At 42.3% G+C, this 26,355-nt stretch overlaps 1 protein-coding gene across 1 annotated transcript; it reads left to right on the top strand.

The window, feature by feature from the left end:
- Positions 1 to 1,252: 1,252 nt before the first annotated feature.
- On the top strand, positions 1,253 to 26,146 carry OBI1 (ORC ubiquitin ligase 1). The gene is made up of 7 exons (XM_070751311.1): positions 1,253 to 1,458; positions 12,236 to 12,371; positions 12,741 to 12,832; positions 13,195 to 13,443; positions 18,825 to 18,913; positions 23,525 to 25,099; positions 25,304 to 26,146. The coding sequence occupies exons 1-6, from the start codon at positions 1,387 to 1,389 to the stop codon at positions 25,077 to 25,079; spliced, it is 2,193 nt and encodes a 730-aa protein (XP_070607412.1). The 5' UTR covers positions 1,253 to 1,386; the 3' UTR covers positions 25,080 to 25,099; positions 25,304 to 26,146.
- The last annotated feature ends 209 nt before the right edge of the window (positions 26,147 to 26,355 follow it).

Consider the following 26,355-nt stretch of genomic DNA (forward strand, 5'->3'; position numbering starts at 1 on the left):
TAGGATCTCAATTCTGGTCGAAAGTTGACAAGTACCTGTATCTACAGAGCCCCATATTCCCCAAATCAGACTTGGAAATCTATTACTAATTGTGTAAATCAGTGTTCAACCACTGATACCCCAGGTGACATTCCTTTAGTCATTTAAATGGGAAACAGAACGGAGAAATTTCACTACCCATTTCTACAGGCAGTTCTCTACTTACAACTTATGCACCAGTTGCGGCCCTTGTTTAATTAAATAAGTGACTGTTTTATTGCTTTTATTTTATTAGAATAGAATAGAATAGAATGGAATGGAATGGAATAGAATTCTTTATTGGCCAAGTGTGATTGGACACACAAGGGATTTGTCTTTGGTGCATATGCACTCAGTGCATATAAAAGAAAAGGTACATTTGTCAAGAATCATGAGGTACAACACTTAATGAGTGTCATAGGGGTCAAATAAGCATTGATTATTATTTTTTACCATTGTATTTTATTGTTTTACTATTTATTTAATTTCATTATTTTATTTTATTGTTATTCTATTTTATTTTATTATTTTACTATTTTATTTTATCGCTATTTTATTTTATTGTTTTACTATTTGTTTTATTTCATTATTTTATTTTAATTCTAGTCTAATTTATTATTTTACTATTTTATTTTTATGTATTATTTTATTACTTTGTTTTGTTATATTTTTTATTTTATTTCATTATTTGAGAGAAATATTAGATAGACAGACAGACAGAAGGATGGATGGATGGATGTAGGTGCAGATATTAGAATCCTGGGAGTATGGATCTATGAGTAATGTAAGGTCCTTGATGTTTATATATTTTTATTATTTATTTTATATTTTAATTTAATTTTATTTTAATTTTATTTCATTATTTGAGAGAAATATAAATTAGATAGATATATGTAGATAGATGATAGATAGATAGATATAGCAGGATGGATGGATGGACAGATGGATGTAGGCGCAATGTTAGAATCCTTTGAATATGGATCTATGCTTTATTTATTTTTATTATTTATTTTATTTTATTTATTATTTTTTTAAAACGGCGAAAGAAGGAAGGACAATCTCCCTCAAAAGAATCGCACGTTCCCGCCTCCGAGAAGCTCCTGTTACTCAGCTCCGCCCCTTCCTCCTCCTCACCTTTCTCCTTCCTCCGAGGCGGAGAGTTCTAAAAAAAAAAAAAAGCGCGTTCTCTTTCCCTCTACGGAGGGCGAAGGAAAATTGGCCTCGGCGGCTCGCCGTACGCGGAGCCTTTAAGCAGCGTGAGAGTTGGGGAAAGAGCGAGGGTTCCCCTTTTTTACCCCCCCTTCCCTGCTGCGGCGCTTGCGGCTGGTGGGTTGGAACTTTCACGCTCGCGGGATTCGAAACGTCACAATGGCTCAGAACGTTCAGAGTGTTACATTGTCTCTCACGCTGCCCATCACTTGCCACATTTGCTTGGGAAAGGTAAACGCCAGCCTCGCCTCGGGGGCGGATTACAAAGGAGGGGGGACCGCGCGGAGTGGGGGGGAAAACGTGTCCGGCGCCGACGCCACTCCCTGGGAAACATTGCGCGTGGGACGCGCGGAGAAGCGCCCCCCTCCCCGGTTTTACCTCAGTCCACGCGTCCTTTCTTCTTCCTCTCTCTTTTTTCTCCTTCCTTTTCTCTTTTAAAAAAAGAGAAACCCGTCGCGTGGCTTTGCAATATGGGGGATTACTTGGGAATCTTAGCTTTGTCCTCGCTTGGAAAAAAAAAAAAAAAAGGCTTAGCGGTGGCTTTTAGAGAGGAAGGCCTTGAGATCCGGGGGAGAATGAATGGCAGGAGAGCAGGGAATTTGGCTTTCTGGGGAACGCACTTTCAACGGTGGCCATTATTATTATTATTATTATTATTATTATTATTATTATTATTATTATTATTATTATTATTGGTTGGTGTTTATTCATGTTTAATGAATAAAAGAAATAATAATAATAACAACAACAACAACAACAAATACTTGGTTGCTACCTAGGATGCTGGCAACAATCCGTATCAACTGTTAGCACCAGTCAGTGATATTCGTGATGCATTTTTAAATGTCCAGTTGTCTTGAGTTTCAGGTTCAATGAATCAAAGAAATAATAATAATAGTAACAGTAATAATAATAAATATAATAATAATATACTTGGTTGGTACCTAGGACCCTGGCAGCAAGCCACTTTAACAGTTAGCACCAGTCAGTGATATTTGTGGTGCATTTTTAAGTGTCCAGTTGACTGAGTTTCACATTTAATGAATCAAAGAAATAATAATAATAATAATAATAATAATAATAATAATAATAATAATAATAATAATATTTTTTTAAAAATGCGGCCGCAAGAGTTATCATGGGGCTTCCTAGATTCACCCATGTTTCTACAACACTCCGAGGCCTGCACTGGCTGCCGATTGGTTTCCGGTCACAATTCAAAGTGTTGGTAATGACCTTTAAAGCCCTTCATGGCATTGGACCAGAATACCTCCAGAACCGCCTTCTACTGCACGAATCCCAGCAACCATGCAGCTGCGAGAGCAATCATGGGCTTTCCCAAATATGCCCATGTCACACCAACACTCCGCAGTTTGCATTGGTTGCCGATCAGTTTCCGGTCACAATTCAAAGTGTTGGTTATGACCTATAAAGCCCTTCATGGCACCGAACCAGATTATCTCAGGAACCGCCTTCTGCCGCACGAATCCCAGCGGCCAGTTAGGTCCCACAGAGTGGGTCTTCTCCGGGTCCCGTCAATGAAACAATGCCACTTGGCGGGACCCAGGAGAAGAGCCTTCTCTGTGGCGGTCCCGGCCCTCTGGAACCAACTCCCCCCAGAGATTAGAACTGCCCCTACCCTCCTTGCCTTTCGTAAGCTACTCAAAACCCACCTCTGCCGCCAGGCATGGGGGAATTAAGACTTCTTCTCCCCCTAGGCTGATACAACTGTATGTATGGTATGTTTGTACGTATGCTGGTTTTATATATTAAGGGGTTTTAAGTTAGTTTTTAGTATTGGATTTTTACTGTATATTGTTCATGACTGTTGTTAGCCGCCCCGAGTTTTCGGAGAGGGGCGGCATATAAATCCAATAAAATGAAAAATGAATGAATGAAATGAATGAACCAATAAGGTCCCACAGAGTTGGCCTTCTCTGGGTCCCGTCAACCAAACAATGTCGTTCGGTGGGCTCCAGGGGATGAGCCTTCTCTGTGGCGGCCCTGGCCCTCTGGAATTAACTCCCCCCGGAGATTAGAATGGCCCCCACCCTCATCTTTTGCAAGTTACTCAAGACCCACCTATATCGCCAGGCGTGGGGGAACTAAGACATCTCCCCCAGGCTTTCTTATATTTTATGTTTGGTATGTAAGTGCTGTATGGTTTTTAATTGTTGGGGTTTTTATATAATTTTTATTATTAGATTTGTTCCATTGTTAAACTGTTTTTTATTACTGTTGTGAGCCGCCCCGAGTCTTCGGAGAGGGGCATCATACAAATCTAATATTAATAATAATAATAATAATAATAATAATAATAATAATATACCTGGTTGGTACCTAAGGCCCTGGCAGCAACCCACTTCAACCTTTAACACCAGTCAGTGATATTTGTGATGCATTTTTAAATGTCCAGCTGACTGAGTTTCAATAATAATAATAATAATAATAATAATAAGATGCTGGTAGCAACCCTTATCAACTATTAGCAGCAGTGAATGGTATTTGTGATGTTTTTTAAAATATTAAGTTTCATGTTTAATGAATATGAGAGAATAAAATACACATTTTAAGATACTGGCAGCAACCTGTATCAACCATCAGAGCCAGTCAGTGATATTTTTAATACATTTTAAAATATTTAGTTGACTGAGTTTCATGTTTAATGAATAAATTATTATTATTATTATTATTATTATTATTATTATTATTATTTAATTATTAATACAAAATCACGATCTGTCACTTGCAAAAGGCCACCGTACTTGGATCTGCACGCATTGTACGAAAATACATCACATAGTCCTGGGAAGTGTTTGACTTGTGATGTTATGATATGAAATCCAGCATATCAATCTTGTTTGCTGTGTATTACTGTTTTTTGTGATTATTATTATTATTTCCATGCAAATGTAGCAGAGCTTCAGTAACAGGGTATCCAGCAAAACTGGAAAACAAGGAAATCAGGGAATTATCAGGGAAATCGGCGGTTCGGGAAATATCAGGGGGGGGGAAATGGAATAAATCAGGGGGCGGGGGAACCAAACTATTAAAATGTTAAAAAGTCAGTGAAACATCATGTAAAGAAAAACATGAATCGCGCTGCCTGGCAGAGTCAAGCAAAAATGAGCATAACTGTGGCAAGAATTTGCTTCCTCTGCTACTGATATTTCTCCACGGCTTAGCTGTTTGGGATGACGTCATCTACAACCACGTCTTTACTAGATCGCAAGTTACAGGGAAATGTCAGGGAAATATTAGGGAATTTCAAAATGCTTTCCCCCTGGACACCCTGCTATGACTGTCATGGCCCACTGGAAAAAATACTCCCCCCTCCCACCGTCAGCTCGAATTGGGGACTGTTGTGGTATCTACGTCCATTATTAAGTTCTCCTTCTTGAATTGGCTTCTAAGAGATTGTTTTTATTGGTTAGTTCTTGCCAAATGGTAAATAAAGTTTCCCTGCAAACTCTAGTTTGGAAGATATTTTCTGTGAATGTTTTCTGTGGCCAGCATGGGTAAAGTTGGCCTTCTCCAGGTCCCGTCAGCTAGACCAGGGGTAGGCAGAATTGGCTCTTCTATGACATATGAACTTCAACTCCCAGAATTCCTGAGCTAGCATGATTGGCTCATGAACTCTGGGAGTTGAAGTTCATAAGTCATAGAAGAACCAACTTTGCCTACCCCCAAGCTAGACAATGTCATCTTGTGGGGCCTAGGGGAGGAGCCGTCTCTCAGGCAGCTCTGACCCTATGGAACGAGCTCCCCCCAGGGATTTGTACTGCCCCCAATTTCCCTGCCTTCGATAAAGCTCTAAAGACCCATATCTGATGGCAGGCTTGGGGCCATTGAAACTCTGATATTTTGCCCTGCCTGATGAACGAATATTGGTTGTATGACGCATGAATCTGGTTGTCTAATTTTTAACTCTGGGTTTTTAGAATGTAGTTTTGTCAGATTTCTAAACATGTTGTAAGCTACCCTGAGTCTTAGGAGAAGGGCGGCATAGAAATCGAATAAACAAATAAACAAACACCAAAAATGAGTAGAGTAGAATAGAATAGAATAATACAATAATACTGGCAGGCCAAAGCCTCTAGCTTCAAACAATGGCTTTGGGGAATTGAATAATAGAACAGAACAATAGAATTTTTTATTGGCCAAGTGTGATTGGACACACAAGGAATTTGCCTTTGTTGCATATGCTCTCAGTGTACATAAAAGAAAAGATGCGTTTGTCAAGAATCATGAAGTCCAACACTTAATGATGGTCAGAGGGTACAAATAAGCAATCAGGAAACGATCAATATCAATATAAATTGTAAGGATACAAGCAACAAGTTGCAGTCATACAGTCATAAGTGGGAGGAGATGGGTGATAGGAACAACGAGAATAACTCTTGTTAGCTTCCCACCGAAGTGGTACCTGTCCATCTACTTGCATTTGCATGTCTTCAAACTGCTTGTTGGATGGGAGATGAGACAAGAACGGGAACTCAACCTGTTGCATGGTGTTCGGGTGTCAAACTCAGGCTGTCAGTTTTTAAGCTGACAAGCTTCAGTGTCTTAAACCACTGAGATGTCGCTCCACAATGCCATCACTTTGCAGCGGTGATATATCTTCTCATCTGTATCATGTTCACATAAAGATATTAACTATTGGTTTTCTTCACTTTTCTCTGTATAAGGAGCACTTAAAGATATACTAAAAACAAATAACAATAGCACTTAGACTTATGTACCGCTTCATAGTGCTTTTACAGCCCTCTGTAAGTAGTTTACAGAGTCTGCCTAGTGCCCCCAACAATCTGAGTCCTGATTTTACCCATCTTGGAAGGATGGAAGGCTGAGTCGACCTTGAATCAGTTGAGAATTGAACTGCTGACAGTTGGCAGAATTAGCCTGCAATACTGCATTCTAACCACTGTGCCACCACAGCGCAGCCTATATAAATGTGAATAAAAATGCATATGTTAAAAATTGATAACAAAAGCAGAGGTATCTAATGCAGATTTATATTTATGTAGATCATATAGATTATTATCTACATAGATTTAATGTATGTGTACATTTAGTCTTGCAATGACATTTTTGCTTCCCTCCCAATGCCAAGGACATTGTCCTTTAATGATGATAAAGGCCAAACTCATGTAATGGATATTTCTAAATCAATGCATAAATAAGAGGATCAGGCTGGAAGATGTAAAGACAAGGAGCATGAACACAATCTTGGTTTGGCTTCTATGTCTCTGATTTTATTATCAATTAGTTCTATTTCACTTCCACCTTTATGTATTACCTGAGTCAACTTTGAGCCAGTGGAACTCGAACTGCAGGCAACCAGCAGTCAGACGTAACCTGCAGTACTGCATTCTAACCACTGCACTGCCTTAGTTATATGGCTAAAAGAATGTCAACACTGTTATAGTATTAATATCTACTAATAGTCTGATAGAACAGTATGGGTTAAACCTCACCTTACAGCTATTCATTTAGTGACCGTTCAAAGTTGTAACAGTGTTAAGATTCCAGATTCACTTAACAACCAACTGATTAAACAACTATAATTAGTTATCAGTTGTCAGTTGGGGACTAGCTGTGCAGTTTTTATTGTTGCCTAATTTGGCAACGATGAAGTCTATCGCTGCTTAGAAAGGAGCTGACCTCTAAGGAAGATGGGAGACCAGTTTCTCAGGTTCTGGGAACCTGAAAATATGTGGACTTCAACTCCCAGAATTCATCACAATAAATGTTACTGTAATCTGAGATAAACCCATTACCATTATCGTATATATTGTATATGTAGTGTGTATGTGTGTGTGTGTGTGTTTTCTGTTGAAGGTGCAAAGCTGAAAGGGGGAGATCCTGTGGCCTAGAGGTTAATTCTCTGCCTTACAAGGCAGAGGCTACAGGTTCAAATGCCAGTGAGGGTATGACTAGCTGATGAGAGGAAACAACCTCGAAATAGATCTATATTAGTCTCCCTTCATTTTCAATTCAGCAAAAATATGTCACACACACACATATTTATGTATAATAAATAAGCTTGAAATAGATCTATATTTCATTATCAGCACAAATAAGTTACATACAGTATATGTATGTGTGTATATGTAACATTTTTGCTGATGATGAAAAGGAAGGGAGACTAGTATAGATCTATTTCAAGCTCGCCATACCCTTACCGAGATTTGAACCTGGGGAGTCTCCCTATAAGGCAGTAGCTTTAACCTCTAGACCACAGGTTCTCTTCCTCTCAGCTTGTACCATATGTGTGTGTGTGTGTGTGTCTGTCTGTCTATCTAGAGAGAGAGAGAGAGAGAGAGATAGTAGGTAGGAATGCTCTTAAATTTACCCCCAGTCCTATAAAGTAGATTGAGCTGAAAGTGGCCCCAAATCAAGTTAATTCCATGGTTAAATGGATTTGAAAATGTTTCTTTCTAGTCTCGGTGCAAAAATGCAAACCTTACTTTATTAAAACTTTGTTCCTGTGCTATGAATGTTTTTTGTTTTCAGGAAAGAAGATAAAAAGACTAATCAAATCTTTATTCTAGTCATAGATAGACCAGCATAAGCATTTTCATTATGGTTCTCTCCCACAGCGAGAATACGATTAACTAACTTGTAACTTTGCACCTGAATGCTCAAGAGTAGCAGTTTTATATGCTTTATATACTATATAGAAAATTGGCTGAAGTATGGATGGTGTTAGTTTAATATTGGTATTATATGTGGAGTTGGCTCATCATTGTGTAACATTACGTTTCTTTTTTTTCCCATACTCGTTTGGAGTATAATTTAAGGACAAAGGTGTACAGTGGAACCTCGACATACGAGCAGCTCTACTTACGAGCTACTCGAGATAAGAGCTGGGAGGGGAGCGACATTTTTGTTCGCCTCCCGAGCTCACATTCGGGATACGAGCGCCAAGGAGCTGTCTCCTGAAGCCGAACGCTAACTTCCGCGTTCGGCGGCAGCGGGTTTTTTTGTTGTTGCACGGATTAATTGACTTTACATTGTTTCCTATGGGAAACAATGTTTCGTCATACGAGCGTTCCGACTTACGAGCCTCCTTCCGGAACCAATTAGTCTCGTAAGTCGGGGTTCTACTGTATTTGGTTTAACAGGAATAGCTCATAATGTTAGAAAGGACTCTCTAGGCGATTTTAAGTTTGAAAAAGAAAACACAAATTGCTCATGTAAAAAAACCCCAGCACCTTCTTAAGAATGGAAGAAGAACTTCCATTTGCGGGTGGAAAAATAATATTTCTGGCACTGAAAATAATCTCTGGATTAGGAATGCAGATAAGAAGGGAGATGGTATAGTTAAGGCAGTGGTTCTCAACTTGGGGTCGGGACTCCTTTGTGGGGGGTCGAATGACCGTTTTACAGGGGTCGCCTAAAACCATGGGAAAAGACAAATTTCCCATGGTGTTAGGAACTAAAGCTTCTATTCTGGCGCCTTGGAACGTATTTTTACAATCCAACCAATCCAGTGTTTACAGTGGGAGTGTCCCTCTGACCTTCCTGCCAATCAGCTTATAGCTCTGTTGGGAAAATTGGCGCTGGACTAAGTTGGGGGTCACCACAACATGAGGAACTGTATTAAGGGATTGCAGCTTGAGAAAGGTTAAGAAATATTTTATTTATTTATTTATTTATTTACTTACTTACTTACTTACTTACTTACTTACTTACTTACTTACTTACTTATTAGATTTGTATGCCGCCCCTCTCCGAAGACTCGGAGCGGCTAACAACAATAAAAAAGACAATGTAACAAATCTAATATTAAAAAATAATCTAAAAAACCCCAATTTAAGAGACCAATCATACAAACAAGCATACCATGTATAAATTCTATAAGCCTAGGGGGAAGGGAAAAAAATTCAGTTCCCCCATGCCTGACGACAGAGGTGGGTTTTAAGGAGCTTGTGAAAGGCAAGGAGGGTGGGGGCAACTCTGATATCTGGGGGGAGCTGGTTCCAGAGGGTTGGGGCCGCCACAGAGAAGGCTCTTCTCCTGGGTCCCGCCAAATGACATTGTTTAGTTGACGGGACCCGGAGAAGGCCAACTCTGTGGGACCTAACCGGTCGCTGGGATTCGTGCGGCAGAATGCGGTCCCGGAGATATTCTGGGATATATAAATGAAGAAAATGCATTTAAGTGTAAGTTCTAATTGGAGGTTTCTACCGATAGAAGGAAGTCTTATAATTTTGTCAGTGAAAAACGCACCTGGATGTAAGCCATTGGCGTTTTTGAGGAGACACGACTCATAGTTTCCAAAACATGTTTATGAAACTGAAGCAAGCTTGTTGTTTCTTTAACCCTCTTTCTAGAAAATGGAAAGTGAAAGCAGGACAGGTAGTTCTCGACTTACAACCATTTGCTGAGTGACTGTTCGAAATTACAACCGAAGTAAAGTTACAACTGAACTTCAACTGAGTTGAAAATGTCTTTTCAAAAATTAATAGAGGAGAATATTTGTTTGTTGGGGTTGACATTGAGGGGTTCTTACTGATTTCTGAGCTTGATGTTTTACTTGCAGAGGTTTCATTACCGAATTAGGTAACATCATCAGGGCATCTTGTTTGGGTAATGTTACTTAGTTTGGGTAATGAAACATCTGTGAGAACACCACCAAGTCCAGAAAGCCACAAGAACTACTCATTTCAACCTCAAGATACAAATATTCTCTTCTATCAGCGGGAGTGGGTTCCTCCTTGTTTGGATCAGATTGCCCAAACCAGGGGTAGGCAAAGTTGGCTCTTCTATGACTGGTGGACTTCAACTCCCAGAATTCCAGAGCCAATCATGCTAGCTCAGGAATTCTGGGAGTTGAAGTCCACATGTCAGAGAAGAGCCAACTTTGCCTACCCCTGGCCCAAACTATTAGCAACCCTCTGCCGCCATCTTTTTTTCCTGAATTTTCACCAAATTTTCCTGTGTTTGTATGGCTTCTCCTCGTTCTCTGCTATTTATTTTTTGTCTGTCTTTCTGTCTATCTAACTAATTTCTAGGCCGCCTAACTCCTCCCGGACTTATTTAGCTTCAATAAGATTGCTCTACCTTTAAGTCATGGCTTTTTTTTTTGTGCTTCAGGTGAAAGTCTGCATACACCTGGATTTCATAAATGATGGATGCAGAAAATCAGTCTCGCAGTTGTCAGTGCCTGTTCCCTGCTAGTGAATTACCGTATCGATTTCTTGCTTCTTAGTTCCGTGTGTCAGATTTGAATGGAAATAGAATTATCACTTCCCCCCCCCCTCTCTCTCTCTCCAATGTCATCCAATCAATTGCTGGTTTTGAGGGGTGGGGAAGGGCAGAAATCGCTTCTAGCTTTTCACATTTTTTTTCCTATTTAGGTATGATAAACAGTATTCGTGTCATAAGGGTTGTAAAGTTTGTAAAACTGATTCCTTGGGTTGTGCTGTGCGAATTGGCTGTGTCGCCAATTCCCTTCTTCAACCCTTTAATGCATAGGTTACTGCTTGATTACATAGATTAGTATTTGTCATTGGGATGTCACCTGTATTGCTATTGTTATAATTAGATTTAAGGCATGAAATGGCTGATGTGAATTGATATTTTTTATTGTTTGAAGAGAAGCAGATTTGGATTTTTCCTCTTAAAGGGCAGTTATATTAAAATAAGGATTAAAAAAACATGAATGAGATAGGTAAGAATACAAGAAATGGACTGAAGCACTTGGATGTATTAGATAAAAGCAAATAAGCCAATAGAAAGTTTGATAGCTAATAACGTTTTGAACGTGAATCAGAACAGAAAACGATCTTTGAAATCCAGGTGACAAAATTAGAAAAGGGGGTAGCACACGATAAATAATGTACACCGAAGCAAAATAGATGTAAACTAGGAATTTTAATTAAGAATTTGGTGATTGGTATTACATTGTATTGAAATTCAAAGGTATGTGACTTTGTATGTTTATAAGGGTGGAGAAAATGTTTTTAAAAAATTATCTTACGGAAGGCAAGGAGGGTGGGGGCAATTGATTCTCAGGGGGGAGTTGATTCCAGAGGGCCAGGGCCACCACAGAGAAGGCTCTTCAACTAGGTCCCACCAGACGACATTGTTTAGTCAATGGGACCCGGAGAAGGCCAACTCTGTGGGACCTAATAGGCCGCTGGGATTTGTGTGGCAGAAGGCGGTCCCGTAGGTATTCTGGTCTGAATGAATGAATGAATGAATGAATGAATGAATGAATGAATGATTAGATTTCTATGCCACCCTTCTCCTGAGACTCACATCCCAAAAGCATGTGCAGGATTTTCAGTTAAAGAGAAACCTTATTAGTACTGTCCTTCTTAAAGTTACTTTTCTAAATGGTTAGTTTGCTCTTTGAGGAAAATACATAAGCATCTTGTTAAGTTACCAGTTGTTTAAAACCTAATTCTCCATGGTCCAATGAATTTTATCTTACACAGAATTTCATACTGTGTAAAGATAGTTATGTTCCTTGCATTCGGAACATCTCAGCAGGATTAATAAAAACTTTTTTTTTTTGCCCTTTAGGGAAAGCTCTGGGGTTTTTTTGTTATTTTTTTGCCTTGAGCCGCGATGGCGAAATTATGGCATGCGTGTGACAGAGGTGGCACATGGAGCCATACCTGCCGGCACCTGAGCCATTGCCCTAACTCAGCTCCAGCGCACATGTGTGTGATGGCCAGCCTCTCTGAAACACAGAAACATAGAAGATTGATGGCAGAAAAAGACCTCATGGTCCATCTAGTCTGCCCTTATACTATTTCCTGTATTTTATCTTAGGATGGATATATGTTTATCCCAGGCATGTTTAAATTCAGTTACCAACTACGTCTGCTGGAAGTTTGTTCCAAGCTTCTACCACTCTTTCAGTAAAATAATATTTTCTCCTCCTCCTCCGACCCAAATTCCAAGCTTTTATTTCTTTCCTAATGGGTTTGCACGCATTATTTGCTTTTACATTGATTCCTATTGGAAAAATTGCTTCTTTCTTTCTCCTAAGGTCCGCCATCCTGTCATCTGTGCCAACAACCACGTCTTCTGCTCTATTTGTATTGAAGTGTGGCTGAAGAACAACAGCCAGTGTCCTGCTTGTAGGATACCCATCACCCCTGACAATCCTTGCAAAGAGGTCCTAGGTAAAGTAACTTCCCTTCCCCTTTAAATACATAGTGTTCTTTTATACCCCGATGCAGGAAGTCCTGTAGAGCTCAACATTTATTTATTTTATTTGTTGGACTTATATTAATTAATTGGACTTATATTTATGTTGTTCAGTGATAAATTTAATCTTTATATTGATGGCTGACATGTTGCAACTTTACTATGTATAGTAGTTCCCACTTTTTTTAAAAAAATGCTGGCTGAAATGGGGGAAGAATTTTTGACGAGAGGGCTTCACGAAGCCATGTTTAAGATGGGCACCATGTAAGACTGATCTGGTTTTCCTGCAAGTCTGAAAAAAAATTCAGATTGTTTTGGACTTTTTTGTTTTGTTTTTGTTGCAGGAGGAACGAGCGAAAGCAACCCTGTGTTTAGCCCTGCCGTCCGAAAACAGCTTCGCAAAACCAGACTCGAGATACTGCACAAAGAATATGAGGTACAGCAAAAGAGGAATGGTTCAGAAATATTTTATTGCATTAGCATGAATGATGGGAGATAGCATATCTCTACCTCCAAAAGTGCTTTTTTTGCAGCAAAAATGTCTAAAAACAGGTCTGCCAAATGTTTGAAATGTAATCAAGGACCAGACACATACTATCACATGTGATGGACGTGTCCCAAACCAAACTAATAACAATAACATTATAATTATTATTGTTGTTGTTATTATTATTATTATTATTATTATTATTATTATTATTATTATTAGATTTGTATTAGATTTATATTGATTTGACCTGTTTTCCCCGTGGTCTCTACTTCACTCTGGATTTATTTTATTTTTTTGGGATCCCTTAGGATGAGATAGAATCGCTGCAGAAAGAGTTGGAAACTCTGAAAGGCGAAAACCTCAGCCTGGAGTCCCAGCTCAAATCTGTCCTGCACCCAGAGACCCTGCAGGTGCCGGAGAGAACCCAGGAGAGTCCGCAGCCTTCAGACAATGAGCACAAAGTGGACGCGGAGACTTTGGCAGCGTGGACCCAGAAGCTTCAGGCTGCGAATGACATGTATGAGAAAGTGAAGGAGGACATGGAAAAATTAATGGAGGTAATGTGTGTTAATGCACTTAGGTGGACGTCTATACGTTGATGGCCCTCTGCATAATGCGCGCAGTCTCCCTGCCCCCTGTTTTTGGCCTAGACGGCCTCCTGTAGCCATCTGCCAGCAAAAACAGCCTGGGCAGACATGTGCAGGCTCACTAGGCCCTGTTTTTGGGCTGGACGGTCTCCTGTAGCCCTCTACCGGTGAAAACGAAGCTCAGGCAGATGCACACAGCCTCCTTGGGCCCCACTTTTGGCCTGGACAGCCTTCTGTAACCCTTTGCAAGCAAAAACAGATTCCAGGAAGTCATGTGCATCCTCACTGGGCCCCACTTTTGACCTGGACGGGCCTTCTGTAGCCCTCTGCTAGTGAAAATGGAGCCCAGGCAGATGCACAAAGCCTCCCTGGACCCTGTTTTTGGCCTAGACGGCCTCCTGTAGCCCTCTGCCAACGAAAACAGAGTTCGGGCAGATGCGCGCAGCCTTCCTTGGCCCTATTTTTGGCCTGGATGGCCTCCTGTAGCCCTCTGCCGGTGAAAACAGAGCCCCAAGCTCCGTTTTCGCTGGCTGGTCTTTCACTGTTTCCAGGCTGACCCCACAGGCCAGATCTAAGCAACCTCGCAGGCTGGATCTGGCTCACAGGCCTTGAATTCAGCATCTCTTCCCTGTACTATTCCAGACAGATGGCTATCCGATCTCTTCTGGTAAGCTTCCAGTGATGGAGCACCCACAACGTCTGAAGGCAAGCCCGTGGAATTGATCTTGAGAGACAGGAGAAACTGCAGACTAAATAACAGATATATAAGAAGGCAGCCCAACCCTCAATAGGAATGAGGGTGTGGCAGGCCCTCCTTAGTTTCTACAATTGTGAAAGCAAGAAGGAGAAATATACTCATGTTTGCAAAATTCTGCTGCTGTAAAGGTAGCACTGGTAGTCGTGATTGGTGCTTCTTGTCTGAATCACCTTGAAGGGTACAGTAGAGTACAGAAAATAAACATCCAGGAATGGTCAGTTGACCCTATGTTCTTTGACCATGGTCAAATATCCTATTAAATGAAGAACAGTCCTGCAGAGTGATGTACATTTTCTTGCTTTATTGAAAGTTCAAGCGGAAATGCTCCTAATGGCCCATAAATAGAACCAGGCACCTCATTGCTATACAGTTTTCTCCATCCACAGAATTATGTGGCCTCCCTCAGGATGAGGCTAACTGATGCCCTCCAGCTAATTTGAGCTTCATGTCCTTTCGGGTAATAGTTCTCAAAAACTCATGCTAGGAGATTGCATGACCATTTTACTCCATGATATCTCAAGGGTTCCTCTAACTTCCGGCAGCCTTCATTAATAAATGGCAGAGAAGTTTCACAGATATCGAGCTGCAGTGATAATTTTAAAAATATTATTACACATTAAATTGAGAATATTGGAAGATGCTACATAGATTCCTGTTGGCATCACAGAGGAATCTCATACATTGCAAATGTGAACTGCAGGTAAGAAATGTATCTGTTCCCCTGCATAATATTTAGATTATTCAGAAAAAAATAAAATACAATACAGCAAAATATTTTTCTTTAAAAAAATGTTTTTAAAAGAAAAAAAGGAAAAAATACAACAGACAAGAAAAAGTAAGAAAAAGTGTCTTTAAAAAAAGACTAACACATAATTACACAATGTGCTCTCTGGTTGAATGCTGATTGATATAATACAACAATGTTAGTTTCTCAGCCCTTGGAGAGCAGGCCAAAATAATTTTAAACTACTAAATCTGTTTACAAATTGTTAGCCCGTCATCTATATATTATATTAAACGCAACATAGTTAGGAGGAAAAACAACAATGTATAATACGGGACAGTCTTCTGCCTCATGTATCCCAGCGACCGGTCAAGTCCCATAGAGTTGGCCTTCTCCAGGTCCTGGCAGCCAGGCAATGTTGTCAGGCAGAGCCTAGGGCAGTGATGGCGAACCTACCGTGTTTTCCTGAAAATAAGACACTGTCTTATATTAATTTTTGTTCCAAAAGTTGTGCTATGTCTTATTTCGGGGGGTGCCTTATATTCCGATTCTTCCCCTTTAATTCTTGGAGCGTTAATACGCTCCACTTGAAGAGCCCTACTGTCCCCACTGCCGCCAATTTTGCTGTCTCCGATTTCGCCACCGCCGGGCCCCTCAGCTGTTTGGCGGCCCACGTGTCTTCTGTTGGCCGCCGCGGGGGCAGGAGGTGCAATCTGGGCAGCGGCGGCCAAGGCTCAGCCTCCTCGCCGGACCTGTCTTTTTTCAGCGCCGGCACCGCTTGGGGAGGAGCCCTCGGTGGCCATGGGCGTGCCTCCGGATTCGGAGGCAGAAGACAGCCCGACAGATGGGCGGCTACCCACCTGCAGCAGCAAAGGGGGCCGACGGTTTGGGCGGGACAGCATCGGGAGCTGCTCCTCCGCTTTCGGGATGCCACCGGCGATTTTGCTGCTGCCGGGTCTCTCAGCTGTCTGGCGTCCCATGTGTCTTCTGTCGATCGTGGCGGCGCAGGTGGCATACTTGTCACATCTGTAGGCACACAAGCCATTGCCCTAATTAATCAGCAGTGTGATTTTTGGCTTGCGCAGAGGCTCTGGGAAAGCGTTTTCAGCCTCTGGAGGGCCTCCCAGGGGCGGGGAAGCCATTTTCCCAAAAATGCCCTTGGCACCTGGGGAGGGTGAAAAATAGTCCTAACAGGCCCACCCGAAGTAAAAAAATGTGGGAGAGTGGGATTGTGCATGAACAAGGAATCACACATGCATGTGCAGGGGGGCATTGAGTTATGGATGTGGGCACTCGCAGGGGAACAATAGCGTGTGGACACGTGCTTTTGGTACCCGAGGGAAAAAAAGGTTCACCATCACTGGCTTAGGGGAAGGGCCTTCTCTGTGGTGGCTCCGGCCCTCTGGAATCAACTCCTCCCCCATAGGAGTTCCGGCCCCACCCTCCTGGCCTTTCGCAAGGCCCTGAAGGCCCATTTTTGCCGGCAGACCTGGGGTGCCTTGAGTGTCTAGAATCAACTCTGGCCGATGTTATGAATGGCTAATTGGATGAATGTGGGTGATTGTACTTTTTAGAGAAAATGGGGTTTTAGAATTTCTGGATTTTTTAAATATTAGATTTCTACACGCTTGTATTTTGTATTTATTCTGTTGTAAGCGGTCCTGAGCCAGTTGAGAAGGGCGGCATAAAAATCTTATATATATAAAATAAGATAAAATAAATTTAAAGTTGGAATAATAATTCTAATAAAGTTAGAATTTTTAAAGATTATTTTTAAGATTATTTTTAGGGATATTAATTGGATTATTATGCTATTGTGTCTTTGTATATGTTGTGAGCCGTCCTGAGTCCTCGGAGAGGGGCGGCATCCAAATCAATCAATCAGTCAATAAAATAAATGTAATAAAAATATTATTTTTTGTCTGAAATGGGTAAAGGCTTTCCTGCTTGAGCGGGGAGAGAGGTGGTGGACTAGATTACAGTGTTTCCCAACCTTGGCAACTTGAAAATATCTGGACTTCAACTCCCAGAATTCCCCAGCCAGCATTCGCTGGGCATTCGCTGGCTGGGGTATTCTGGGAGTTGAAGTCCAAATATCTTCAAGTTGCCAAGGTTGGGAAACACTGGACTAGAAGCCCTCCAAATTCCCTTTCCACTCTTTTGTTATATTCTGTATATATTTCACAAATGCCTGAAGGTTTATTTCCTCCTTAACGACCTGAAGGAAAACATTGACTGTCAAAATCACTTGCCTGTTTTGTCTACTGATCCCTTTTTTTTTTTTTTGCCAATCCAGGAACTGCTAATTGTATCAGGCTGTTGTTTTCCCCTTGTTCAATATCGATGGGCAGATTTCCTGTCTAGGATTCCAATAATCTATTGTGAATCTGGCTGACGACCTCTTGTTGTGCAAATGTCGACTCACTGGCTCAGAGACAGGGGCCTTCTGGGCCTCACCAATAATGTGTGTGATGCCATTTACTGAAACAGGGTCCTTGTGTCCTAGTGATTTAAAAGGGACATTGTAGGGTTGAAAAGAACCTGTCCTAAAGCCTTTCATTTTGTTGGAGGGAGGAAGGAAGGAAGGGAAGGGAGGGAAGCGAGCAGTGATGGGCTCCTACGAGTACGGTCAGATACACAGGACTGGTAGAAAAATTTTGATTTTTTTTTTCTCCCCCCTTCTGGGCTGTAGGTATTTATTTATTTATTTGTTTGTTTATTTATTTATTTATTATTCAATTTTTATGCCGCCCTTCTCCTTAGACTCAGGGCGGCTTACAACATGTTAGCAACAGCACTTTTTTAACAGAGCTAGGCTATTGCCCCCACAATCCGGGTCCTCATTTTACCCACCTCGGAAGGATGGAAGGCTGAGTCAACCTTGAGCCGTTGATGAGATTTGAACCGCTGACCTTCAGATCCACAAGTCAGCTTCAGTGGCCTGCAGTACAGCACTCTACCTGCTGCGCCACCCCGGCTCATTATGTTTTTCCTATCACAGTAAATGAGATTGAATGCATATAATTTTAGAAGAGCTCTGTGTGTGTGTGCGTGTGTATACATACACTTTATATAGTAGATAATGTATATTTATCTACTACGGCATAATCTTCCATATTCAAGAGCACACACTGCTTGTAATAATACATATTTCCTGACAAATTGCACCAGTTGCACCAAGCACAGGTCTGGTCGAAAGTCGAAGTTGTCTGAGAGAGACCGTCGGACTCTAAAGCGAATTGTTAGAGCGGATCGCAAGACCGCAGCTCCTAAAATCACTGCAGAGCTCAATAGAAACATACAGAACCCAGTTTCCATAAAAACTGTTCGAAGGGAGCTTCACAAATCTGGATTACAAATCTGAATTTTCAAAGTGTTTCCATTTTTCTGTCCACCCCTGTATATATCTCTCTCTCTTTAAAAAGTCTAGGCTGCTGAGTAATTTTTGTCTGCTTGGAAGAACACAGAAGTTCAACATTCATTCTGTTGATACCCGCACACCGCCCTGTCAATCCATTTAAAGAATTTAGTCGTGGAGTGGAGGCAGGAAACATTGAATTGCCATTAGGATATCTTCTTTAATGACTGTCAGGTTGAACTAACACAGCTCTTGTTTATTTCCCTGGATGGGCAGCCTTGCGGCGTATTTTGGAATTATGAATTAAAAAACGTCTGTTCTCTTGTCAGTTTCCGCCTGCCTGTTTCCCAGGGTAATTTTTAAGTGGTGTCTCTGTTGGAGGGGCGATCTCCAGAACCAGAGAACTGGCATCGACCGTGGCTGTTGTTACCTTTTCATCCCTTCCTTCTTAAATTTGGGCCTGGTTTGACACGAGCCTTGTTGACGTTGTTAATAATTTTATTTCCACGCAGGTGAATAAGAAACTGAGGCTTGAAAACGGTAGCCTTGCGAGAGAGAACTTGCAGCTCAAGGCTGAGGTTGGAAGCAGGTCGCCCCAGAGGTATGTAAATATTTAAAACCCTTCCATGCATTTTTCATGGGGCCGGGCTTAACTCTTGGCAGACCGAACGGCAAGGTGCAAGGAGCCAAAATGAATTCTAGGCAATTCTTCCTCTTTGCGGTTTGTAGACTGCTTACACCAGTGATGGCGAACCTATGGCACGGGTGCCACAGGTGGCACGGGGAGCCATATCTATTGGCACACAAGCCATTGCCCTATCTCAGCTCCAACATGTGCATGATGGGCAGTTGATTTTTGGCTCACACGGAGGCTATGGGAGGGTGTTTTTGACTTACAGCGGGCCTCCGGGGGAATAGGGATTGCCCTTTCCAGGCTCCGGAAAAGCCTCTAGAAGGGTGAAAAATGGGTCTACTGGGCCCACCAGAAGTTGGGAAACGGGCCATTTCTAGCCTCCAGAGGGCCTTCAGGGGGAGGGGGAGGCCATTTTCACTCTTCCCAGCCATTGAATTATGGATGTGGGCACTCTCGCATGCACGAAAGCATGTGTCCACAGGAAAAAAGATTCGCTATCACTGGCTTACACCCTTAATTCAATGCCTGGGGATGGTGAAAATGGCCTCCCCTGCCTCACCGGAGGCCCTCTTGAGGCCTGAAATACCCCATTTCCCAAACTCTGATGCGCCTGGTAGGTCCGTTTTTCACCCTCCCCAGGCTCCAGATGCAAAAATGTCCAACCCCATCACCCCAGAGACTCTCCGGAAACTGAAAATGCCCTCCGAGAGCCTCCGGGTGAGCTGAAAATCAGCTGGCCGGCACACACATGCACAGTAGAGCTGAGCTAGGGCAACAGCTCGCGTGCCAGCAGATATGGCTCTGCCGGCCAGCTGTGGCACCCATACCATAGGTTCGCCATCACTGGCTTATAGGATCGGCCCAATGCATCTTTCAAAAGGGAAAAAAAATATGGAACATGACTGTTTGATCACTTAACTTCCCCTTCCCAACTCCTCTATGCCCTTCTGTGCTTTCAGTACATAAGAGGCTCATTTTAGCAATAGCAAAAGCATTTAGACTTATATACCGCTTCATAGTGCTTTTACAGCCCTCTAAGCAGTTTACAGAATCAGTGTATCGCCCCCAACAATCTGGGTCCTCATTTTACCCACCTTGGAAGGATGGAAGGCTGAGTCAACCTTGAGCCGGTGGTGAGATTTGAACTGCTGAACTACAGCTTGCAATTTAATTCAAGGGCAAAATGTGTCGGTCAGAGGGAGGCAGATAGGTAGGTAGGTAGATAGACAGAAAGATAAGATGGATGGATGGATGGATGATAGGTGGGTGGGTGGATGATAGATAGGTAGGTAGGTAGATGATAGGTAGATGATAGGTAGGTAGGTAGATAGATACATATATACATAGATGATAGGTGGATGGATGGATAGATGGATGATAGGTACATACATAGATAGATAGACAGACAGACAGACAGACAGACAGACAGACAGACAGACGGACAGATCAGAAGGTAGGTAGATGGGTGAAATCAGAATTTTCTTTTAACAATTTCAGCCCTGCAGTGACTGAACAAGCGCTATTGCTGCACCAGAGCAACATATAATTGTTCCAAATGAATCCTCCTTTTTAAAAAGAAAGGGGAGGGAACCAAGCCCTTCTAAAAGATGGTGACAATTACTGAATTTCATATTGGCATTTTTATATTTGACAAGGTGACATTGCGGATGAAATGTATATTGTAAAATGCGGCTGGGCTGTAAGAATGATTGAATGTAAATATTTCAAGATGTGGACCGCTGTTCAAATGTTATCATAAATCTCTGCCATTGTTTTAGGGGATAATTCTTCATGCATATTTGAGATGAAAGGATAGGGCCAATCCCTAGAAGAGTAATCTGCTTGGTTATTGCCTTTGTACTGCTAATGGTTTCATTTTCTTTTCTAGACTTTTTTTAAAAGAAAAAACTGCTCCCTTTTATAATACGAAGCTGAGAGGATAGATAGATAATAGGTATGGTAGATAAATGAGGGAGGGAGAGGGAGAGAGGGGCAGATAGCTGGATAGCTCACCTGGTCAGGATGCTGGCTTGTCAAACAAACAAGCCTGCATTCGAGGCCCAAGTGCTGCTGCATAAAACTCCCATTATTTGTTCTAGCTCCTGCCACCCAACACTTTGAAAGCAGTCAACCAAAAGTAGATGGATGGGTACCACTTCATCTGAGATGTTAGATAGATGGTAGATACTGTATGATACATAATAGGTAGACAGACAGATAGGCAGACAGATGATTGGTAATCGGTCCCAGGGTTTGACTGTAGCTAGTTTATCCATAATCCTATGCCTCGTATCAGCTGCTCTGCTCTGTAAGAAAGAGGATGGCATTTTACAATCCAGCCTCAGACGTTCGCTGCAAAGCCAGTCATTCTTACAGCTCTTCTTGAGTCCAGCATGTAGCCTGTAGTTTGGTCTATCTTAAATTGTGGGATTAGGTTCCTCTTCTCTATGTTGAATATGTGCATGTGTGTGTGTGAGAGAGAAGAAAGCATAAGAAGAGCCATGCTGAATCGTGCCATAGCCCATCGAGTCCAGCATTCTGTGTCATACAGTGGCCCACCAATTGTACATGGAGATCTTGAGCAGAAAGAGAAGGCAAAACCCTCCCTTTCCCTTGATCCCCAACAAATGGCACCCAAGGGAATCCTGCCTGACTCAACCAACATAGAGGTGGCACATGGACATCCGTTTCAATAACCACTGATATACTTGGCATCTATGAATCTGTCTAATCCTGCCTTGAAGCTATCTAGGCTGACAGCTGTCACGACCTCTTCTGGAAGTGAATTTCATAAACCAATGACCCTCTAGGTGAAGAAATATTTCCCTTTATTTGTCCTCACTTTCTTACCTATGAGCTTTAGGGAGTGCCCCCTCGTCCTAGTATTGTGTGATGGAGAAAAGAATTTTTCTCTATCCACCTTTTCTACCCATGCATGATTTTATACACTTCGATCAAGTCACCCCTTAAACGCCGTCTTTCAAGGCTGAAGCGACCAAGGCGTTGCAACCTGGTTTCATAAGGGAGGTGCTCCATTTCCTTGATCATTCTTATTGCCCTTTTTTTGCACCTTTTCCAGTTTTTCACAGGAGGGAGGAAGGGAGAGAGAGAGAGAGAATCTATGTATGACCCATAGTATATAGCTGTGATGGTGAAACTATGGCAGCATGCCACAGCATGCATATCATAGAATGTTCTCTAGATCATCTATCCCAGTGGCACCCCCCAAACCTTTCGGGCACCAGGGACTGGTTTCATGGAAGAGGTTTTCCGCAGACTGGAGGGGGCATGGTTTCACATGTTACTTGCATCCCGTGGATGGGGACTTCCCAGTCTCCGGCATGCCATGAAACAGAGGCGGTCCATGGACCAGGGGTTGCCGACCCCAATCTACCCTGTACTTTCGACACTACCTCTAGGAAATTTAATTGACAATAGTGCATCATGTCTGTGTTCTGTGTAATGTTTCCAAATGTAAAATAATGCACTTGGGGAAAAGGAATATTCAATCTGAGTATTGTATTGGCAGTTCCGTGTTAGCAAAGACTTCATAAGAGAATGATTTAGGGGTAGTGATTTCTGACAGTCTCAAAACAGGTAAACAGTGCAGTCAGGCGGTAGGGAAAGCAAGTAGAATGCTTGGCTGCATAACTAGAGGTATAACAAGCAGGAAGAGGGAGATTGTGATCCTGCTGTATAGAGCGCTGCTGAGACCCCATTTGGAATACTGTGTTCAGTTCTGGAGACCTCACCTACAAAATGATATGGATAAAATTGAACGGGTCCAAAGACGGGCTACAAAAATGGTGGAAGGTCTTAAGCATAAAACTTATCATGAAAGACTTAATGAGTCTGTATAGTCTGGAGGGCAGAAGAAAAAGGGGGGATATGATCGAAACATTTAAATATGTGAGTGTTTATTTTTTTTAAAAACCCAAGGGAAGCTAACATGATGTAAGGCAGAGTAGAAGCTTCTGAGAACTGTTTGTAGAAAATAAAACAACAGATGGCAGTTTTGATTGTCTTATGATATACAGATGTTCGATACAGATTGGCCACAAATTGGATCTCTCTTTTCCAACACAACCATTTCGAATAAAATATTCCCAATCTTCTACATGTCCCTACTAACCGCAAAAGGTTAAATCCTCCTGAATTAGACATGGGAATGGTAATAAAAGGGTCACCCATGTAGGGTATCACTAGGGTTAAATAAGATTCAGGGGAGAAGTGTTTTTAATGGGAAAGTGAACACAGGAACAAGGAGGCACAATCTGAGGTTAGTTGGGGGAAAGATCAGAAGCAAGTGAGAATATATTGTTTTATTGAAAGAGTAGTAGATGCTTGGAACAAATTTCCAGCAGACATGGTTGGTAAATCCACAGTAACTGAATGTAAACATGCCTGGGATAAACATATATCCATACTAAGATAAAATACAGAAAATAGTATAAGGGCAGACTAGATGGATCAGGAGGTCTTTTTCTGCCGTCAATCTCTATGTTTCTTTTTTATTTCTTCCTGTAATTTTTTTTTTATTCTTTCCTCTTACTTATTTGTTTGCTTGCTTGCTTACAGGTTAGGGAGGTTCACCGTGGCTGCCCTTCAGACCAGGCTGGAGCAGTGTGAGCAGGAAACAAACCGTCTTAAGAAGGCGTTGGAGAGAAGCGACGCCTACGTAGAAGACCTGGAGTCCCAGATTGAGCAGATGAAACGGGAATGGGACCAGAGGAAACCCACAAGCCCGGAAAATGAAACTGCCGCCTCCATGGAGGATAAAGACTGTGAAAGCCCCCCCACTAAGGCTGCCGAGAGCCCCCAAGAACCCATAGAGCCGACTTGTTTATGCGCTAGTCATACCCCTGTTGATCTCGAAGAGCCTGCAGGACTTTTAGGGAGCAGCAATGACGTCTGCTTAAATTCAGCTAGCCAGGCTTGTTCGGATGATCCTGTCACCCCAGAGCCTGCTGGAAGAGATGTTTTTCGAAGCTCTCAGGAGGGTCTTTTGGACGTTGGCACCTCTGACATGGACACCTGTTCAGAGCCGGCCTGGGATAAAATTGAGGACTGTGCACCCTACAAAGAAGAACTCTATGAACTTCCAGATCCGTGCACCCCGTTGTCCCTCAGTTGCTTGCAGCTAAACACTCCCAACAATAAGGACGACCCAGCCGCGAAGGAGGAAAGCCAGAGTGAGCCGTCTACCTTCCTAAGGAAATTAGACTTTGAGGATTTCGGAGAGGCCTCTGACGACTGCAACAAGGATTCCCCGGAGCACAGTGTAAGCAGTTGCGAAAGCAGCGAACCGAAGGAAGGTTGTTTCTCTTCGGACAAACCAGACTTTTGGAACAGGTGCCAACCACGTTACGGCGAGAACTTGGACTTTGAAGGCTCGGAGCCCAACACGGCCACTAGTGACTCGGCCGAGTCTTTACCGAAATCGTGCGAAAAGAGCCACACTCCGGGCGTGCTGAAAAAACTCCACTCCATCCGCTCTTCGGAAATGAACCGCACCAGGACATCAAGCGAGGCATCCATGGACGCGGCTTACCTCGATAAGATCTCCGAACTGGATTCCATGATGTCCGAGTCGGACAATAGCAAGAGCCCCTATTACACCTCCAGATCCTCTTCCGACTTGGATAACTCTTGCAAGACCGCCCAGGGCCCCGACCACTTAAATGAAAACGGGAAGCAGGAAGAGGAAGGGAAAGAGCCCCGTGCTTCGAAGAGCCCTCTCAGCGCGGATCCCTCCGAAGAGGGCAACGAGTGGAAATTCGCGACTTTTTCCATCCTTTCCCCGTCGCCGCTAGACGCCACGGAGCCTTTCCCCCTGTTTGCAGGACGGACTTCTGAAACGAGCGAAGGGAAGCCTCAGAGCTTCTTATTCCAGAGGGAGCTTTCCCCGAGCTTTCTCTTCAGCAGCTCTCGGGGAGCATTCGACGAGAATAAACTCGGCTCCTCTTTATTTAAGGTGGCTCCCGAGCTGCAAAACCTCCATAACCAACTCCAGTCTCCCTGGTCGTCCTCGTTCGTCCCCGACAGAAAAGCCAAAAGCATCCATTCGTCGGCAAAAAGGAAAATCCAGACCAGCCTGTCCAGTGCGAGTCCATCAAAAACCACCAAGAACTGATTTGTTTTGTCTTGTTTTTTGTTGGGTTTTTTTTTAAAGCAAATATATATACATACATATATATATATATAGTGCCCAATGTGGAATATGTTCACATTCTCACTCTTCCACCTGATCTCTACAGCAGTGTTTCCCAAACTTGGCAACTTGAAGATACTTGGACTTCAACTCCCAGAATTCGGGAATTCTGGGAGTTGAAGTCCAAATATCTTCAGGTTGCCAAGGTTGGGAAACACTACTCTACAGGATATTCTTTATTCACCAGTCTCCTTTGATCTCAGTCTGTCCGTTAGTTGGAATGCTGAGTGATGGAGCAAGAATATCCTCTCTGTGTCTCGAGTGTAAATGAGCTATTCATCGAGAGGAGCTCTTCGGAACATACATCACTTGATGTTCTTCAAGTTTTGATATCTTGGGTTATTTTTTTAAAAGTTTAGGTTGTGTGAAGTCCACTGTTCTTTCTGTGTCCAGTTACTGAGTGTGACAGGTCTTCAGACTGGTTCAGCATTGAAACCAGTCTTTCTGTAGGGTAAGGCACCTCTGGAAAGCTGCATAGCTGCTTTCCTTAGACCAACGTTGATGGCAACTATTACCTAGCCTGGCTTCTTGTAGAACCGGGCTCTGAGAGTTAAAACATTTTTTTGCCCGTTCCTTGGCTGCATGACTCAGTCTATCTCTGTGCTGAATTATAGCTTTTTATGTGCAGCTGTTAACATTTTTTCTTTCCTTTGACAAGTCTTTAGTTTGGGGGGAATGTCAGTTTTGCTTCGGTTGGAAAATCCAGAGGTGGGGGGTTTTTTCCTCCCCTTTTTTAAAAGAAAATTTGGTTAAACACTTCTTTTAATTCTCTCCCCGCCTCACCCACCCCCCCACCCCCGGTGCTCCATTGTTGTACAAGAATATGTGATTTGTGTCTGTGTAGTTCATAAAAAAAAATGGGTTGGTATGCTAATGGCTTGTTTACTGAATGTGCATTTTACATGAATACTGTACTGTTTTACATTAATACTGCATGATTTTTTTTTTCTATGTGGAGTGAATTAAAAGGAAAGTCACAAGCACCGTAACCATTTGATGTGGCTTCGAGTATTCAATTAACACAGAAAGGATTGTGAACTTGTCTAATTAGAAATCCTTTCTGAATTTTCATTAGTTTGTTTCCTGATAGGAGAGTGTACATTTTTTCTAAAAGTAGAATTGTACAAGTGTAGTTGATAGAGCTGTGTATTAATTGACATTCCGGATATGTGTCATTATATATTTTCTATAATTTCAA

This window comes from Erythrolamprus reginae, chromosome 4, assembly GCF_031021105.1.
Source record: "Erythrolamprus reginae isolate rEryReg1 chromosome 4, rEryReg1.hap1, whole genome shotgun sequence".
NCBI lineage: Eukaryota > Metazoa > Chordata > Lepidosauria > Squamata > Dipsadidae > Erythrolamprus > Erythrolamprus reginae.